Consider the following 19,804-nt stretch of genomic DNA (forward strand, 5'->3'; position numbering starts at 1 on the left):
AAGAGAGGAGGGGGGATGAGGATGAAGGGGAAGAGGGGAGGGGTAAGAGAAGGAAGGGGTTGAGCAGGGGGAGGGGGTGATGGTCACTACGCGAGGGTATAAACACTGGACCACCGGGGTGATGGTCAGCTGGCTACTACTGACCCTCGCCTGGTGGAGCCCACATCACAACCCTCGCTGCCTCACCAACTTGAAGTGTTCACTTAATAACACTAATTTAATTCATTAGTAAAATCGGAGATAAAGTTATGCAAAACATTATTATCTGATTCGTTATTTTTCTTGCTGTATTTGATGAAGATGAACACACCAGTCATCTACCAAGACATGCCTGTTTAATCCAGCGCCCTAACACGTCATGGCAACTCTGTAGGCCTACAGTGTACATGCCCCAGCCGTCACACAGATCCTGTTACACTCCCTCCCCCATCTTCTCCTCCCTTCTTACCCCCCCCCCCCTTCCCCTTCCTCCTCCTCATTCCCTTTCGCTTACCCCTCCCCTCTTCCCCTTCCTTCACACCCCCCCTTCTCTTACCTCTCCCCCCTCCTTATCCCATTTCCCTTACCCCTCCCCCCTCCTCTTCCCTTTCTCTTACCCCTCCTCTTCCCCCTTTCTCTTAACCCTACCGCTCCTTAGGTTCCCCCCCCCCCGTTCCCTTACTTCTTCCCCATACCCTCACTCCCTCCTCTTTCCATTCCTTCTCATCCCCCCTTCCCTCCTTCCTCCTTGCCATCCTCCTTACTTCTCGCCCTCCTCCTCCTTCCTCCTCGCCCTACTCCTCCTTCCTCCTCGCCCTCCTCCTCCTTCCTCCTCGCCCTCCTCCTCCTTCGTCCTCGCTCTCCTCCTCCTTCCTCCTCGCCCTCCTCCTTCCTCCTCACCATCCTCCTTCCTCCTCCTTCCTCCTCACCATCCTCCTCGTCCTCCTCATTCCAACTCGCCCTACTCCTCCTTCCTCCTCACCCTCCTCCTCCTTCTGCCTCGCCTTTCTCCTCGCCCTCCTCCTTCCTCCTCGCCCTACTCCTTCTTCCTCACCCTCCTCCTCCTTCCTACTCGCCTTCCTCCTCGCTCTCCTCCTTCTTCCTCCTTGCCCTACTCCTCCTTCCTCCTCGCCCTACTCCTCCTTCCTCCTCGCCATCCTCCTTCCTCCTCGCCCTCCTTCATCCTCCTCGCCCTACTCCTTTCTCCTCGCCCTCCTCCTCGTTCTCCTCCTCCTTCCTCCTCGCCCTCCTCCTCCTTCCTCCTCGCTCTCCTCCTTCTTCCTCCTCACCATCCTCCTTCCTCCTCGTCCTCCTCCTTCCTCCTCACCATACTCCTCGTCCTCCTCCTCCTTCCTCCTCACCATCCTCCGTCCTCCTCGTCCTCCTCCTCCTCCTTCCTCCTCCTTCCTACTCGCCTTCCTCCTCGCCCTACTCCTCCTTCCTCCTCACCTTACTCCTCCTTCCTCCTCGCTCTCCTCCTCCTTCCTCCTCACCCTCCTCCTCCTTCCTTCTCGCCCTCCTCCCTGCTCCTCGCCCTCCTCTTCCTTCCTCCTCGCCCTCCTCCTCCTTCCTCCTCGCCCTACTTCTCCTTCCTCCTCGCTCTCTTCCTCCTCCCTCCTCACCCTCCTCCTCCTTCCTTCTCGCCCTCCTCCCTGCTCCTCGCCCTCCTCTCTCCTCCTCTCCCTCCTCGTCCTTCCTTCTCGTCCTCCTCCTCCTTAAATCTGTGGAATCTGTGGAAATGAATGAGCAAATGTGCTGGCTGCTGAAGGCGCTGAAGGAAACCACGTTGGTTTCATTTATATATGTAAATGATCTCCTCTGGGAGATCATTTACATATATCAGAAACAAGATAAGACCGAGTACAGAGCCCGGTGGGACTCCACTGGTGACTTCACGCCAATCGGAGGTCTCACCCCTCACTGTAGCTCTCTGCTTCCTATTGCTTAGGTACTCCCTTATCCACAGGAGCACCTTACCAGCTACACCTGCCTGTCTCTCCAGCTTATGTACCAACCTTTTATGCGGTACTGTGTCAAAGGCTTTCCGACAATCCAAGAAAATGCAGTCCGCCCAGCCCTCTCTTTCTTACTCAATCTTTGTCACCAGGTCGTAAAATTCTATTAAGACAGTCAGGCAAGATTTACCCTCCCTGAACCCATGTTGGCGATTTGTCACGAAGTCCCTTCTCTCCAGATGTGTTACCAGGTTTTTTCTCACGATCTTCTCCATCACCTTGCATTGTATACAAGTCAAGGACACTGGCCTGTAGTTCAGTGCCTCTTGAATGTCGCCCTTTTTGTACATTGGGACCACATTCGCCGTTTTCCATATTTCTGGTAGGTCTCCCGTCACCAGTTACTTACTATACACTATGGAGAGTGACAAGCAAAGTGCCTCTGCACACTCTTTCAGTACCCATGGTGAGATCCCATCTGGACCAACAGCCTTTCTAACATCCAGATCCAGCAGGTGTCTCTTGACCTCCTCTCTCGGAATTTCGAACTCTTCCAAGGCCACCTGGGTTACCTCCCTTTCTCCTAGCACAGTGACCTCACCTTGTTCTATTGTGAAGACCTCCTGGAACCTCTTGTTGAGTTCTTCACACACCTCTCTGTCATTCTCTGTATACCTGTCCTCGCCTGTTCGAAGTTTCAATACCTGTTCTTTCACTGTTGTTTTGCTTCTGATGTGACTGTGCAGTAGCTTTGGTTCGGTCTTGGCTTTGTTTGCTATATCATTTTCAAAACTTTTCTCTGCTTCTCTTCTCACCCTGACGTACTCATTCCTAGTTCTCTGGTATCTCTCTCTGCTTTCTGGTGTTCTGTTATTCCGTAAGTTCCTCCAAGCCCTTTTGTTCAGTTTCTTCGCTTCCATACATGCCCTATTATACCATGGATTCTTCTGTTGCTTCTAGGATTTTTCCCTCTAGGCCGGGATGAACCTGTTTACTGCCTCCTGACACTTTTGGGTAACATAGTCCATCATACCCTGCACAGACTTATCTCTGAGGTCTGTGTCCCAAGGTATTTCCCTTAGGAAACTTCTCATCTGTTCATAATTCCCCTTTCGGTATGCCAGCCTTTTGATTCTTAGTTCTTTTTTGGGGGGAGATAATTCCTAGCTCTACCAGGTACTCAAAGTTCAATACACTGTGATCACTCATTCCCAAGGGCGCTTCCATCTTAACTTCCCTTATATCCCACTCATTCAGGGGAAATATAAAATCAAGCATTGCTGGTTCATCTTCTCTCATTCTTGTTGGTTCCTTGATGTGCTGGCTTAGAAAGTTTCTTGTTGCTATGTTATTATAGTCTGTGGGTTGGTTGGTGTTGTCGTCGTTGATCCTTCTCTATGGACAACCCAACCCACAACTCGGTAGAGTGCTTATACTAGGAGATCACCCTTGGCGCTTCTGGCTCTTGGAGAGGGGCTCAACGTCACACGTTTAGGGGATGCGGCTCCAACACTTAGCCTCGTTGTCACGTGCACACACCCACTCGAGCCGCTGTGACTCCCCACTCTCTCCTTATGAGATATGATCTCCTCAATCCCCTATGACTTACTAGTATTACCTCCTACCCTGTCCACAGCAGTGGTTCTTGGTTCTTTCTCTCTCTCTCTCCTTCTTTACTACCTCCTGGGAAGCCTCACTAGGACAAGGGCAAACACCAGCAAATTGGGATACATTTACTGGACAAAGCACATACACAATACATACACACATACAGTAATAATGAATCCTATACTCTATACTATTACAAATAGGTTGCACTCCAACATCATCAGAACTCTATCATCAGCTTATCAAGTGGTGTCCGATCTCCTGGTTCACCACCTGATACTATCAACCTCCTTAAGTTGATCAAGTCTACATACACTGTTGCACCATCAGCAAGAGAATATATATATGTATCTATAAATGTGTACAAAGAAAATCAGCATTTGAATGCAATAACATATATCAGTATAAATGTTCATTGATACACAACAATGATCAATCGATCACTCTATCAGTCCTAGAACGCATAAATCTGTAGGTAATCCAGCCTACGACTGTAACTCTAAACTTCAGTGTAAAACACTCCTTGACATAAGAATGCAAACAGTCACTCACCTCTCACTGCGTCTTGCACGCTAATGACAACCAAACACTATCAACTCCCTATAAGTAATCCACCAGAACTTCCCTTCCACCTCTGGAAGTTCACTACCCTGATAACTTCAGGTTCTTCCGGGCTTCACTTCCGGGATCCTCTGCAGCTCCTCCAGGCTGCTATCATGAAGTTTCCTTGAGCAACTATGGTGCTTCACCCTTCTGCTAGGGTCCTCCACAGCTCTCTTGGCTGCTACACCATGAAGTTTCCTCGAGCAACTATGGTGCTTCTCCACCTCTACAGAAGCACGTGACACTCCTCTTCACTGCTTCTCCTCACAGCTCGAGGTCCTCTGCTCTACTACCTTGGAGTCTCATCAACTACTTCATCTGTGCTGGCTTCGAAGTTCTCAGCAACTTCTTCCCCAAAGACAAACCTGCAACCCATCGACACTCCAATAAAATGTTTCCCCTTTAACACATAAACAAAAATAATCACACAATATGTTTGCCTCAAACCTCTATCTGTCCTCTACATACAGTGAGAGTGGACTCCCCCGTTTTGGGCGGGTCCATACTCCACCTCGCCCGGCGGCGGTCCTCACTCACGCTGGGAGGGTCCTTCGCTGTCAGGAGCCGGGCTCCCTCAGTTACCTGCCAGCGCTCAGAGGGGACGGACGTCGCTCCGTGTTCCTCCCTCTCCACTCTCTTATTTCAGGCTTTCTGCCTTATTAAAACATGTCTAACTTATCAATAAACATTGCTACTGTCGCTGGGCACATGACCAACTACAAGCAATCACTATGAACTGGCGTATATCGTGCTTACCACAGATTATCTGGTCGAGGGCGCTCTCCCTCTGACGGCATCTGGTCAGGGCGCTCCACACAGGCCACGAAAATGCCTCTGAGCAGCTTATTAAACTCTCCTCGCCGTCCAAGACTTGAGACCACAACGTTCTCAGCTCAATTCCACAGCTGGCATGTCTGCACACTTCTCTTCTCTTGGAGATATATCACTAGGGGTTCCTTTCTGACGGGAGCTCAACGGAGCGCGGCTTTCCCCCTGCGATGTCTGGCCTCAAGTGAGGTCAAAGCCCTCCGAAGCGAGCCTCACGCCTCCAGCAAAATGTCCACATCTCCTAGCCAGTCATTTATCTATTTCCTTACTTACTGCCCATAATCTTAAACTGTTCATTGAATCCACCATACTATTTTTCATATGGGTTATCACCTCAATATTTGCTAGACCTTCTAATCAGGTCAGGCTTGCTGAATAACTCTCAATGAGGGAGACTCGTTTCTCCTGTAGGCTGAGATCATAACACTCCCCTCCCCTTATTTTTGAGAATGGCAGTGGCAAAGCTCGGGATAATTCATCCGCCACCACACTGTCTCGTTCTTCACCCCATATACTCCCTTAGGAGTCTACAATTAGTTCGTTGCACCTTGCAAAATCTGGCTCACAACTCGCCAGAAACACGATCTTCTCACAAACGATTTGACCTCTCTGACACCTCTTAGCTAGGCTGTCCTCCGTGGACGCCTGCACTCCATCGGTCCACTCTACTTACTGTCTCCACCCTCCGTTTCCTCGTCTTCTTCTCTTCACGTCCAGAGTCAGACATCTACTGTCTGTACCTCCTCTGTCGTCTTCACACTTCCATCTACTGCCATTATACTTTCGTCTCCTGTCATCATACTTCACTCCCTCGTCTTCACCGACGCTCCTCCCTTTCGTCTCCTCATTTACCTGAGACCTCATCCTGTTTGACTCCCACCGAGTCCTCGGCTTTCCTCTATTCCTCCATGCTTGTATCATCTTCCTCTTCCCACACTTTTCACCTCTATACAACTCCATTTCTTCTCCTTCAACTCTTCTTCGTTCCCTAAAAGTTTCTTCAAGCACTGTACTACATACAACAGCACTCGACAGTACATGTCGCTTTACCTCTCCTAGAGTGCTCGTAAGCATCTCTCCACACATACTGTCTCTTCTCCTTTCATTTTCTCGGGTATCACTCTTCTTCACTATCTCTCCTCCACGTTTCTGTGAAACATGTCAACTCCTGACACCTCAAACAACTTAACTCTACTATCCAGATGCCTCTGTGCTCGTGGACAACTTGACGCTCTACTCCTGTCCTCAGTCTGTCCACATCCTTCCTCATTCCTACTCAGCACAGTTGCATTCGCCTCCCGACTCTTAATTTCAGCAGTCTGGGCTTTACTCAGGTCCACTCTCTTCACAGTATTCTTCTTCGGCTGGGCCATCTTCACATTTGACCTCACCGAGACTTCATTTTTCTGGGCTGGACCTTCATCAAACAGCCATGCTATATCTACATCGATATCTTCTACCGGTTTAATCGACACTGTCTCATCTTCTCCAGCGTCTTCCTCGTCGGCCACCTCTGTCTTCATCACTACCGAGACAATGTACTCAATGGCTTGGCGGTCTCCTGACGCCTCTCCTCGGATGTCAGTCAGGTTCACACTCTCAGGTGTCCCACCCATGCCGTGGCCTTCTGGGCACTCCTCTGGCACAGTCTCCGCTATGACTCTTGGCAACACCTTTGTCCCGCACAAGTCATTCCCCAGGATCACTTGGACTCCTGGAACAGGTATGTCGGGGCACACTCCCAACATCACCTCTGCCGACACATATTCCGACCTTAGCTGGACAGTACATACGGACATGTCACTCTCAGACAACAACCCATATACTTTCATTTTACTCCTGCCAGCTAACCGTCGATCATTCCCAATCAGGCTTCTCGGAATCAAGCTCTGATTAGCTCCGGTATCCCTTAAGATACCAACTTCTACCTCAGGTTGGCTTCCTATTCTGATCCAACCTTTGCTAATGAACGGCCTATACCTCTCGTTCACTAAGTTCATCTTCTGTGGTTTGTCTCGGAACACATTAGTATATTTACTTCGGGGGTCACACATGGCCAGGGTCACAATTCTCTTGCCCTGCCTACAATCTCGCATCACGTGACCCAATCCGTTACAATTGTAACACCTCACCTGGGAAAAGTCTCTTCTATATGTACCAGAGTGACTCTGACTTTGTCCACTCGCATGAGAGTTCCTCGGGCCAGGTACACTACCTGCACTCGGTGGGGCTTTACTGGACTCTTGATTTCCTGGATAACGATTAGTTTCTCGTTTGGCTCCTCCATCCTCACTTTCAGACGAAGTGCGCGACCTACTCTTCTGAGTTTTAGGGTACTTACTTTTATCTGCCCATTTATCAAAATTCTTCTCACCCCAGACTCCTCTGGGTCTTTCATAATTTCTTCCTCCCCAGACTCCACTGGATCTGCTATTGCTGCGTCTCGCCTCACTTCTTACTCTGTTCTCCATCAAGCTCTTGTATGCTTCAGTAATCATATCCGCCCTATCTGCGGCATCTTTCACCTCCTTTATCCCTGCTTCTTGGATCTTGAACTTTGTTTCGGGATGCATCATCTCCAAGAACTTCTCCATGGCCATCAGTTGCTTCAGATCAGCGTAAGATCCAACTCCAGCAGCCTCAATCCACTTCTGGAATCGTCTTTCCAGATCCCTTGCTGTCTCAGCAAACGTACACGCTCCAACTTTGATCATCTCTCTGAAGCGCTTCCTATAAGCTTCTGCGGTTAACTGAAACGAGCGCAATATGCTGCTCTTTACCGTGGCATAATCCTGGCACTCTTCCAGTGACAATTGGGTGTATGCCTCCCTGGCTGCACCGGTCAATCTTAACTGGACCAGCTGGGCCCATTCCTCCTGTGGCCACTCCTTGATGCTGGCAACTTTTTCAAAGTGCTCGAAGAAGCTCTCTGCCTCTTCGGGAACAAACAAGGGAATGTCCTTCTCCCTAACCCTAACATCTGGTGAGTGTGATACCTGGGTGGTGCTCTCTGGCAACCCATGTTCAATCCTTTGTTCAGCCAAGGTTCTATTCGCTTCTATCTTCATTTGTTTTGTTCTCTCTTTTTCTTTTTCCACCTCTAGCCTTGCTTTCTCTTTTTCTTTCTCCTGTTCCAACTCCAGTTCCCTTATTCTGGTTTTCTCTTTTTCTTTCCTCCTGTTCCAACTCCAGTTCCCTTATTCTGGTTTTCTCTTTTTCCTTCTCGGCTTCATTTTTCATCTGGAGTTCTAATTTCATCTTTTCCAGCTGGAACTGTCTCTCCTTGTCCTCACGCTGCATCTGGAGCTCTAACTGGAATCTCTCCAAGCTCCTATTTCGGCTACTCCTGCTACTGCGGCTACTCTTGCAGCTCCTACTCGATCCCTGGGATCTCACTTCATCCTGCCCATCATCCTCCTTTCCACTTTCAGCTCCTTTTTGGGCTCCTTGCTCTGCCGCTTCACTTCTGGCTCTCAACTGTCTAAGGATCTCATCCTTCATCCCAGCCACCTTAGATGCTTTCAACCTAATGCCACATTTTTCTGCTATTTGCTTCAATTGATCCCTCGTGCAACCTTCCAAGTCCTCAGGCTTGCCTGACTCCACAAACGCTTGCACCTTATCCATCTTGTCCTGTGAGTCTTCCCAAGAGAGAGAATATACACCTGCGGTCACAGTTGATCTATTTCAGCAAGGGTGTACAAATCCACTCTTGGACAGGGTGTGGGTGTGTCAGTTCACTCTCCCGGACACAGGCCCCCAATTTATTATAGTCTGTGGGTTGGTTGGTGTTGTCGTCGTTGATCCTTCTCTATGGACAACCCAACCCACAACTCGGTAGAGTGCTTATACTAGGAGATCACCCTTGGTGCTTCTGGCTCTTGGAGAGGGGCTCAACGTCACACGTTTAGGGGATGCAGCTCCAACACTTAGACTCGTTGTCACGTGCACACACCCACTCGAGCCGCTGTGACTCCCCACTCTCTCCTTATGAGATATGATCTCCTCAATCCCCTATGACTTACTAGTATTACCTCCTACCCTGTCCACAGCAGTGGTTCTTGGTTCTTTCTCTCTCTCTCTCCTTCTTTACTACCTCCTGGGAAGCCTCACTAGGACAAGGGCAAATACCGGCAAATTGGGATACATTTACTGGACAAAGCACATACACAATACATACACACATACAGTAATAATGAATCCTATACTCTATACTATTACAATCAGGTTGCACTCCAACATCATCAGAACTCTATCATCAGCTTATCAAGTGGTGTCCTATCTCCTGGTTCACCACCTGATACTATCAACCTCCTTAAGTTGATCAAGTCTACATACACTGTTGCACCATCAGTAAGAGAATATATATATGTATCTATAAATGTGTACAAAGAAAATCAGCATTTGAATGCAATAACATATATCAGTATAAATGTTCATTGATACACAACAATGATCAATCGATCACTCTATCAGTCCTAGAATGCATACATCTGTAGGTAATCCAGCCTACAACTGTAACTCTAAACTTCAGTGTAAAACACTCCTTGACATAAGAATGCAAACAGTCACTCACCTCTCACTGCGTCTTGCACGCTAATGACAACCAAACACTATCAACTCCCTATAAGTAATCCACCAGAACTTCCCTTCCACCTCTGGAAGTTCACTACCCTGATATCTTCAGGTTCTTCCGGGCTTCACTACCGGGATCCTCTGCAGCTCCTCCAGGCTGCTATCATGAAGTTTCCTTGAGCAACTATGGTGCTTCACCCTTCTGCTAGGGTCCTCCACAGCTCTCTTGGCTGCTACACCATGAAGTTTCCTCGAGCAACTATGGTGCTTCTCCACCTCTACAGAAGCACGTGACACTCCTCTTCACTGCTTCTCCTCGCAGCTCGAGGTCCTCTGCTCCACTACCTTGGAGTCTCATCAACTACTTCATCTGTGCTGACTTCGAAGTTCTCAACAACTTCTTCCCCAAAGACAAACCTGCAACCCATCGACACTCCAATAAAATGTTTCCCCTCTAACACATAAACAAAAATAATCACACAATATGTTTGCCTCAAACCTCTATCTGTCCTCTATATACAGTGAGAGTGGACTCCCCCATTTGGGCGGGTCCATACTCCACCTCGCCCGGCAGCGGTCCTCACTCACGCTGAGTGAGGACCGCTCAGAGTGGATGGACGTCGCTTTGTTTTCCTCCCTCTCCACTCTCTTATTTCAGGCTTTCTGCCTTATTAAAACATGTCTAACTTATCAATAAACATTGCTACTGTCGCTGGGCACACGACCAACTACAAGCAATCAGTATGAACTGGCGTATATCGTGCTTACCACAGATTATCTGGTCAAGGGCGCTCTCCCTCTGACGGCGTCTGGTCAGGGCGCTCCACACAGCCCAAGAAAATGCCTCTGAGCAGCATATTAACCTCTCCTCGCCGTCCAAGACTTGAGACCACAACGTTCTCAGCTCAATTCCACAGCTGGCACGTCTGCACACTTCTCTTCTCTTGGAGATATATCACTAGGGGTTCCTTTCTGACGGGAGCTCAACGGAGCGCGGCTTTCCCCCTGCGATGTCTGGCCTCAAGTGAGGTCAAAGCCCTCCGAAGCGAGCCTCACGCCTCCAGCAAAATGTCCACATCTCCTAGCCAGTCATTTATCTATTTCCTTACTTACTGCCCATAATCTTAAACTGTTCATTGAATCCACCATACTATTTTTCATATGGGTTATCACCTCAATATTTGCAAAACCTTCTAATCAGGTCAGGCTTGCTGAATAACTTTCAAGGAGGGAGACTCGTTTCTCCTGTAGGCTGAGATCATAACAATGTCCAGCAGCTTAGCTCTCCATGTTTCTGGTCCTCCATGCGGGTCTCTGTTCTCCCAATCTATCTTCCCATGGTTGAAGTCTCCCATAATTAGTAGTCCAGATCCATTCCTGCTAGCAACATAAGCTGCTCTTTCTATTATGTTAATGGTGGCCATGTTGTTTCTATCATATTCCTGTCTGGGTCTTCTGTCATTTGGTGGTGGATTATATATGACTACGACTATAATTTTTTTCCCTCCATTTGTTATGGTACCTGCTATGTAGTCACTGAAACCTTCACAGCCCAGAATAACCATCTCCTCAAAATCCCAGCCTTTTCTTACCAGCAGAGCTACACCACCACCACCTCTTCCTTCCCTCTCTTTCCTCATAACATAATAGTCCTGTGGGAACACTGCATTTGTTATCGTTTTCGTTAGCTTTGTTTCTGTAAGGGCTATTATGTCTGGGTTTTCCTCTAGTACCCGTTCTCCAAGCTCATTTGCTTTATTTGTAAGGTGTGTGTGTGTGTGTGTACTCACCTAGTTGTGTTTGCGGGGGTTGAGCTCTGGCTCTTTGGTCCCGCCTCTCAACCATCAATCAACAGGTGTACAGATTCCTGAGCCTATCGGGCTCTATTATATCTACACTTGAAACTGTGTATGGAGTCAGCCTCCACCACATCACTTCCTAATGCATTCCATTTGTCAACCACTCTGACACTAAAAAAGTTCTTTCTAATATCTCTGTGGCTCATTTGGGCACTCAGTTTCCACCTGTGTCCCCTTGTGTTAAATAGACTGTCTTTATCTACCCTATCAATTCCCTTCAGAAACTTGAATGTGGTGATCATGTCCCCCCTAACTCTTCTGTCTTCCAGCGAAGTGAGGTTTAATTCCCGTAGTCTCTCCTCGTAGCTCATACCTCTCAGCTCGGGTACTAGTCTGGTGGCAAACCTTTGAACCTTTTCCAGTTTAGTCTTATCCTTGACTAGATATGGACTCCATGCTGGGGCTGCATACTCCAGGATTGGCCTGACATATGTGGTATACAAAGTTCTGAATGATTCTTTACACAAGTTTCTGAATGCCGTTCGTATGTTGGCCAGCCTGGCATATGCCGCTGATGTTATTCTCTTGATATGTGCTGTAGGAGACAGGTCTGGCATGATATCAACCTCCAAGTCTTTTTCCTTCTCTGACTCCTGAAGAATTTCCTCTCCCAGATGACACCTTGTATCTGGCCTCCTACTCCATACACCTATCTTCATTACATTACATTTGGTTGGGTTAAACTCTAACAACCATTTGTTCGACCATTCCTTCAGCTTGTCTAGGTCTTCTTGAAGCCTCAAACAGTCCTCTTCTGTTTTAATCCTTCTCATAATTTTAGCATCGTCCGCAAACATTGAGAGAAATGAATCGATACCCTCCGGGAGATCATTTACATATATTAGAAACAAGATAAAACCGAGTACAGAGCCCTGTGGGACTCCACTGGTGACTTCACGCCAATCGGAGGTGTCACCCCTCACTGTAACTCTCTGCTTCCTATTGCTTAGATACTCCCTTATCCACTGGAGCACCTTACAAGCTACACCTGCCTGTCTCTCCAGCTTATGTACCAGCCTCTTATGCGGTACTGTGTCAAAGGCTTTCCGACAATCCAAGAAAATGCAGTCCGCCCAGCCCTCTCTTTCTTGCTTAATATTTGTCACCTGATCGTTGAATTCTATCAAGCCTGTAAGGCAAGATTTACCCTCCCTGAACCCATGTTGGCGATTTGTCACGAAGTCCCTTCTCTCCAGATGTGTTACCAGGTTTTTTCTCACGATCTTCTCCATCACCTTGTATGGTATACAAGTCAAGGACACTGGCCTATAGTTCAGTGCCTCTTGCCTGTCGCCCTTTTTGTATATTGGGACCACATTCGCCATCTTCCATATTTCTGGTAGGTCTCCCGTCTCCAGTGACTTACTATACACTATGGAGAGTGGCAAGCAAAGTGCCTCTGCACACTCTTTCAATACCCATGGTGAGATCCCATCTGGACCAACAGCCTTTCTAACATCCAGATCCAGCAGGTGTCTCTTGACCTCCTCTCTCGGAATTTCGAACTCTTCCAAGGCCACCTGGGTTACCTCCCTTTCTCCTAGCACAGTGACCTCACCTTGTTCTATTGTGAAGACCTCCTGGAACCTCTTGTTGAGTTCTTCACACACCTCTCTGTCATTCTCTGTATACCTGTCCTCGCCTGTTCGAAGTTTCAATACCTGTTCTTTCACTGTTGTTTTGCTTCTGATGTGACTGTGGAGTAGCTTTGGTTCGGTCTTGGCTTTGTTTGCTATATCATTTTCAAAACTTTTCTCTGCTTCTCTTCTCACCCTGACGTACTCATTCCTAGTTCTCTGGTATCTCTCTCTGCTTTCTGGTGTTCTGTTATTCCGTAAGTTCCTCCACGCCCTTTTGTTCAGTTTCTTCGCTTCCATACATGCCCTAATATACCATGCATTCCTCTGTTGCTTCTCGGATTTTTCCCTTTGGGCCGGGATGAACCTGTTTACTGCCTCTTGACACTTTTGGGTTACATAGTCCATCATACCGTCATACAGACTTATCTCTGAGGTCTGTGTCCCAAGGTATTTCACTTAGGATACTTCTCATCTGTTCATAATTCGACTTTCGATATGCCAGCCTTTTGATTCCTAGTTCTTTTTTGGGGGGGATAAGTCCTAGCTCTACCAGGTACTCAAAGTTCAATACACTGTGGTCACTTATTCCCAAGGGCGCTTCCATCTTAACTTCCCTTATATCCCACTCATTTAGGGTAAATATCAAATCAAGCATTGCTGGTTCATCTTCTCCTCTCATTCTTGTTGGTTCTTTGATGTGCTGGCTTAGAAAGTTTCTTGTTGCCACGTCCAGCAGCTTAGCTCTCCATGTTTCTGGTCCTCCATGCGGGTCTCTGTTCTTCTAATCTATCTTCCCATGGTTGAAGTCTCCCATAATTAGTAGTCCAGATCCATTCCTGCTAGCAACAGTAGCTGCTCTTTCTATTATGTTAATGGTGGCCATGTTGTTTCTATCATATTCCTGTCTAGGTCTTCTGTCATTTGGTGGTGGATTATATATGACTACGACTATAATTTTTTTCCCTCCATTTGTTATGGTACCTGCTATGTAGTCACTGAAACCTTCACAGCCCTGAATATCCATCTCCTCAAAATCCCAGCCTTTTCTTACCAGCAGAGCTACACCACCCCCACCTCTTCCTTCCCTCTCTTTCCTCATAACATAAGAGTCCTGTGGGAACACTGCGTTTGTTATCGTTTTCGTGATCTTTGTTTCTGTGAGGGCTATTATGTCTGGGTTTTCCTCTAGTACCAGTTCTCCAAGCTCATTTGCTTTTTTTTTAATTCCATCTATGTTAGTGTACATCGCTTTGAGGCTCACTTTTTTCTGTCCCTTCTCAAATCGCCTCCTTGGTGAGTGTTCTGCTGGTGGGGAAAGCTGTTCCATGGGTGTGAGGACCTGTGAGGTGGATAACAGGGTCTCAGAGGATACTGGGATGAGGGGCGGGGGATCCAGTGAAGGGGGAGGGACAGGGAGGGTATGGGGTGAAAGGGGAGGGAGGACGGGAAGGAAAGGGGGGGGAGGGAGGACTCGGGAGGAGGGGAGGGGTAGAAGGGTGGGGATTGGGTGTGGGGGGAAGGAGATTTGGCTGAACATTTGAGTGGGGGATAGGGAGGGTTTGGGGTAGGGGGTTTTCTATGCAGAGGAGGGAGGCGGGGTTGTCCTCCCTTCTGGTGTTGCTGGGTAGCTGGTTGTGGGTTCCCCCCTCACCTCTGCGGGTGTTGTGTAGAGCTCTGTGTTGTGAGAGCTATTCCCCTCTTGCCCTGCGCCTCTTTCTTGCTTCTGCCGCCACGGCTCTCTCCTCCCTTTTCATGTCTCTCTGGAGGAATACATGTTTGAATTTTCCCACGTTTTTCAGGGAGCTCTTCCTTGATAGGATCTTCTCCTTTGTGCTCTTGTTTGCAAACACTATCTTTATCATTCGGTCTCGGTCTTTGTTGCACCAGCCTAGCCTGAAAACCTTCTCAATGCTATGCTCAGCCCCTTCCATGTCTAGTGCCTTTAGTACTTCATTCACTGCTGCTTTGTCCTTGTCATTCCACTCTGTCCTATTAGAGCCTTCCTGCTCTTTAATACCCACAGCAACCACTGATCTGTTCCTTTCCAGCAGTTGGCTAGTGGAGCGTGCCGCCTCCTGTGAGGTGGCTGCTTTCATGGCTACCTCCATCACTGCAGTCATTACTTCAGAGTTATTTTTTTTTTAGTATTTCTGCAAATGTTGCTTTTATTGTGGCATTCTCATCCAAAAAACTATTACCACCTTCTCCCTGGATGGTTTTCTGATTCTCAGCCTCGATACCATTCTTTTTGAGGGCTCTAATCTCCTCCTTTGCTGCTGTCAGCTCTCTTTTCAGGTTGCTTATTTTGTTCTTCATTTCCTGCATCATTTCTTGCATCTCACTCTTGATGTCCTCCAGAAACTGGGCAAACATTTCCTTCATTTCGTCACCTTGGCTCTTCCCTGTTCCCCTGGTACCTCTGGCTGCCATGCTTGACCCTGTTCCTATAGTTGCGCCGTGATAGGATTTGTCAGGAGGGCAGAGCGGGATGGGGGAGGGAGAGAGAGAGAGAGAGGAAGAGAGAGAGAAAAAGAGAGAGAGAAAGGGAGTGATAAAGGGAGAGATAAATGGGTGGGTGGGGGGGATCCGACCCTTCCACTGAAGTGAGAAGAAAGTAGAAGAGGAGGGGGGGGGGAGATGGAGAGAGAGACGGGAGGGAGAGAGGGAGAGAGAGGAGAGGGAGAGAGATGGAGAGGGAGAGAGATGGAGAGGGAGTGAGATGGAGAGGGAGAGAGATGGAGATGGAGAGGGAGAGAGGGGGGGAGGTGTGTGTGTGTGTATGTGTGTGTGTGGGCAGAGAGAGAGAGAGAGAGAGAGAGAGAGAGAGAGAGAGAGAGAGAGAGAGAGAGAGAGAGAGAGAGAGAGAGAGAGAAGAGAGAGAGAGAGAGAGAGAGAGAGAGATAGAGAGAGATAGAGAGAGAGAGAGATAGTGATAGAGAGAGAGAGAGAGATAGTGATAGAGAGAGAGAGAGATAGTGATAGAGATAGAGAGAGAGATAGTGATAGAGATAGAGATAGTGATAGAGATAGTGATAGAGATAGTGATAGAGATAGTGATAGAGATAGTGATAGAGATAGTGATAGAGATAGTGATAGAGATAGAGAGAGATAGAGAGAGATAGAAAGAGAGATAGAAAGAGAGATAGAAAGAGAGATAGAAAGAGAGATAGAGAGAGAGATAGAGAGAGATAGAGAGAGATAGAGAGAGATAGAGAGAGATAGAGAGAGAGATAGAGAGAGATAGAGAGAAAGATAGAGAGAGATAGAGAGAGAGATAGAGAGAGATAGAGAGAGAGATAGAGAGAGAGATAGAGAGAGATAGAGAGAGATAGAGAGAGAGATAGAGAGAGAGATAGAGAGAGATAGAGATAGAGAGAGATAGAGAGAGATAGAGAGAGATAGAGAGAGATAGAGAGAGAGATAGAGAGAGATAGAGAGAGATAGAGATAGAGAGAGATAGAGAGAGATAGAGAGAGATAGAGAGAGAGAGAGAGAGAGAGAGAGAGAGAGAGAGAGAGAGAGAGAGAGAGAGAGAGAGAGAGAGAGAGAGAGAGAGAGAGAGAGAGAGAGAGAGAGAGAGAGAGAGAGAGAGAGAGAGAGAGAGAGAGAGGGGGAGAGAGAGAGAGAGGGAGAGAGAGAGAGAGAGAGAGAGAGAGAGAGAGAGAGAGAGAGAGAGAGAGAGAGAGAGAGAGAGATGGAGTGGGAGGGGGAGAGAGTGGGGAGGGGAAGAGTGTGTGTATGGGCGATGCGGGGGACTGGGGGTGGGGGGGGGCAGAGATGGCGACCAGTCAGGTCAGGTCAGATGGGGAGGTCAAGAGGGGGGGGGGATAGTAAGGTCCTGATCCCAGGTGTTAATGCCTTTTCCCCTGACTGAACGATTGTGTGTGTGTGTGTCTGTTTTAGCGTGTGCACACCTGTGTGCGCGTATACGTACGTGGGCGGGCGTGCGTGTATGTGTCAAGATATCCCTTATGCGTTACCTCTGCCTAAATGAGCCACCCTGAGATTTTTAAATACATATGATATCCTGAACAAGAATTTGATAATATTTTACCTCAATCTGTACACCTGATTAATTGACCAGAGAGGGGGTACATACCAGTCTGCCTCCCGCTCACACAACAAGATGAGTAAGGACGATGTATGATGACGATGGTTATCCGTCGTTGTCTCCCACTAGGTGATTCACTAAGTGCTGGTAGATTGATGAGGTCGGTTCTTCTCAGTCTACACAAAGCTCTGGAGTCAGTCACTGTATCGTTGTGTGACAGTTCACTAATTCACTGTACCACTGATCACAGTCACCACTCAACAGCACAATCAGGTAGTTCCACGGTGGGGTGTCCCACCCGGTCAGGTCACACACTTACATGCACTGGTGATGCCACTAGCTCCACTTTGGTTTCTTCGCCAAATCTTCGCACTATCGCCAGCGATATGACTATGCTATGTTGCACCCTGCTAGCTACACACTGCGAGAGGCCAAATACTATGATCTAGCCTTTATACTCCTTCAATGTCCTGAGAAATTTACGAATTTCCGCGGACCTCACTAGTCGTGTGTCTCCCTTACCGTCTCCCCCTGTGTGTGTGTAAAGTTTCACTATCGGCCAGACCATAGGTACATCCATACAAAATGTTGAATATTGGTCAATAACAGTGTAAAGATTTAGAATGCATACAACACCATGCAGCAGTTGGGCGCCTGACAGGTGAGTGGACAGCGCTTCGGATTCGTAGTTCTGAGGTTCCAGGTTCGATGCCCGGTGGAAGCAGAGACGAATGGGCAAAAAGTTTCTTTCACCTTGATGCTCCTGTTACCTAGCAGTAAATAGGTACCTAGGAGTTAGACAGCTGCTACGGGCTGCTTCCTGGGGGTGTGTAACAAAAAGTAGGCCTGGTCTAGGACTGGGCCGCAGGGACACTAAACCCAGAAATCATCTCAAGATAACTCAAGATAAGATAACACCTGTCCTAAGGGTCAATTAATGTTACAAATAGTGGCTTACTACCTCCATCTGAAGTAAGGGTTCATTAACGCCAATTGCTGCACCTTTCTACCAATACATGGTTCATGGATCTATGGCCTATCTACATCAGCTTCTCAACATCATTAAAGATAATTTGTCACTCACCTCTGTAAGTTTTGATATAATACCTCGTTGACCAAAGTCTGAGTGGACACAGGCTCGAGATGAGCACATAACACTGCCCTCCTCTGGACAATCAATTTTGTCCGTCATTATGGCCAAAACCTTACGGAAACGTGCTTGCATCATCTGAAAATATTAAATAAGTAATGATCTTTGCATAATTAGTATAGCAGTAGGATACTATTATTAAACTATTTTTGTAAATAAACTTTCATTTTTGTTATACATTCGGCTTTCAATTAACCGTTTTCCCAAGTACATTCACTCTCTCAATACCGCAATTACTGTATTAAGGGTCCTTTTGGCACAAACCTTGCAACCTGTCTTCGACTCAAGTCCATTACATCCAGCGGGGTCGACCCCACAGACGCATTCGTAAATTTTTACATGCTGCTCATTCAAAATGGGAATTTTTTCATATATAAATTAATATAATAATATATTCGCATATTGTACATATATATAGGCATAGGTTAGGTAAGGTGTTTAGGTTCTGTTGGCGATTATTTAAATTTGTAGCCCCCCTCCCTGTCCAGCCCGTTGCTGCCAAGAGGGGGCTTGGTGGGCGGCTGCCGGAGTGTGATGCTCCATGGAACAGTCCTTTGTCCTTTTGTGGCCTTATGCTCCTGCTGCTGTCCTATCGAATTCAGCCAGACGACTTTTCCTTATGTTTCGTTTTTCTCCCCTTCTCAATCTTCTCCTTTCTGATTGTCATTTCCCACCAACCTTTTGCCTGTTTTGATTATTCTATCGGCCTTCTTTTGTTTTGACGCCCTAGGTGTTTGAAGAGGCATACTCTTTGCACCGTTAGAACTGTGGTACTCAATGTCGCGAGCGAAGGGGACGCTTTTATTTTCAACCTCCTTTCGTTACTGAACCCGATCTTGACGAACTGACGGTTCGTCAGGTGGCGTTTGTGGGGCATATACTCACGACGCACCCCGGGGAAGGGCCCCGGCAAGATCGGCAACATGTCTCTTGTTGGATGTCCTATCCTCTAATTGTGGCTCTGTGGTGGGTGTGGGCACATTCGTGAATGTAAGTTTTTCCTCTCGTCTTTATGTGAAATTCTGTTCCTCTTGTACCTTCACGGGCTCAAGCCCAAGCCCCAGAGTCAGATTGTGTTGGAAGACCGGGCTCTGTAGCCCCCGCTGCATTGGGCCCCGACCTTGCTCCTCTTTTGACCCCTCCTGGCTACTGCCCCCGGCTCCCCTTTCTCCTCTGTGGTTGGGTCGAGCTTCAAGCCCCCAGTGGTGACCACCTTGTCCCCTGGCACAGCTCAGTCTCTCATTGTGGCTACTCCTCCTTTCGTTACTGAACCCGATCTTGATGGACTGACGGTTCTTCAGGTGGCGTTTACTCACGACACACCCCTGGGGGGCCCCTGGCAATATTGGCAACATGTCTCTTGTTGGGTGTCCTATCCTCTAATTGTGGCTCCATGGTGGGTGTGGGGGTACATTCGTGAATGAAAGTCTTTCCTCTCGTCTTTATGTCAAATTATATTCCTCTTGTACTTTTTCGGGCTCTTTGGGTGGGTGACCAAGCCCCCGAGTCAGATTGCGTTAGAGGACCGGACTCTGTAGCCCCCGCTGCATTGGACCCTGACCTTGCTCCTCCTTTGACCCTCCTGACTACTCCCTTTGGCTCCCCTCTCTCCTCTG

The 19,804-nt window shown here is 47.9% G+C and overlaps 1 protein-coding gene across 1 annotated transcript in view; it reads right to left on the bottom strand.

The window, feature by feature from the left end:
- Positions 1 to 19,804, bottom strand: part of LOC123760096 (uncharacterized) — a 114,716-nt gene that overhangs the window by 24,325 nt on the left and 70,587 nt on the right. Inside the window, exon 4 of the mRNA XM_069325251.1 lies at positions 18,123 to 18,266. Coding sequence (XP_069181352.1) covers positions 18,123 to 18,266 — 144 coding nt within the window. The remainder of the gene's footprint in view (positions 1 to 18,122; positions 18,267 to 19,804) is intronic.

The sequence above is a fragment of the Procambarus clarkii genome, chromosome 16, assembly GCF_040958095.1.
Source record: "Procambarus clarkii isolate CNS0578487 chromosome 16, FALCON_Pclarkii_2.0, whole genome shotgun sequence".
In the NCBI taxonomy this organism is placed as follows: Eukaryota; Metazoa; Arthropoda; class Malacostraca; order Decapoda; family Cambaridae; genus Procambarus; species Procambarus clarkii.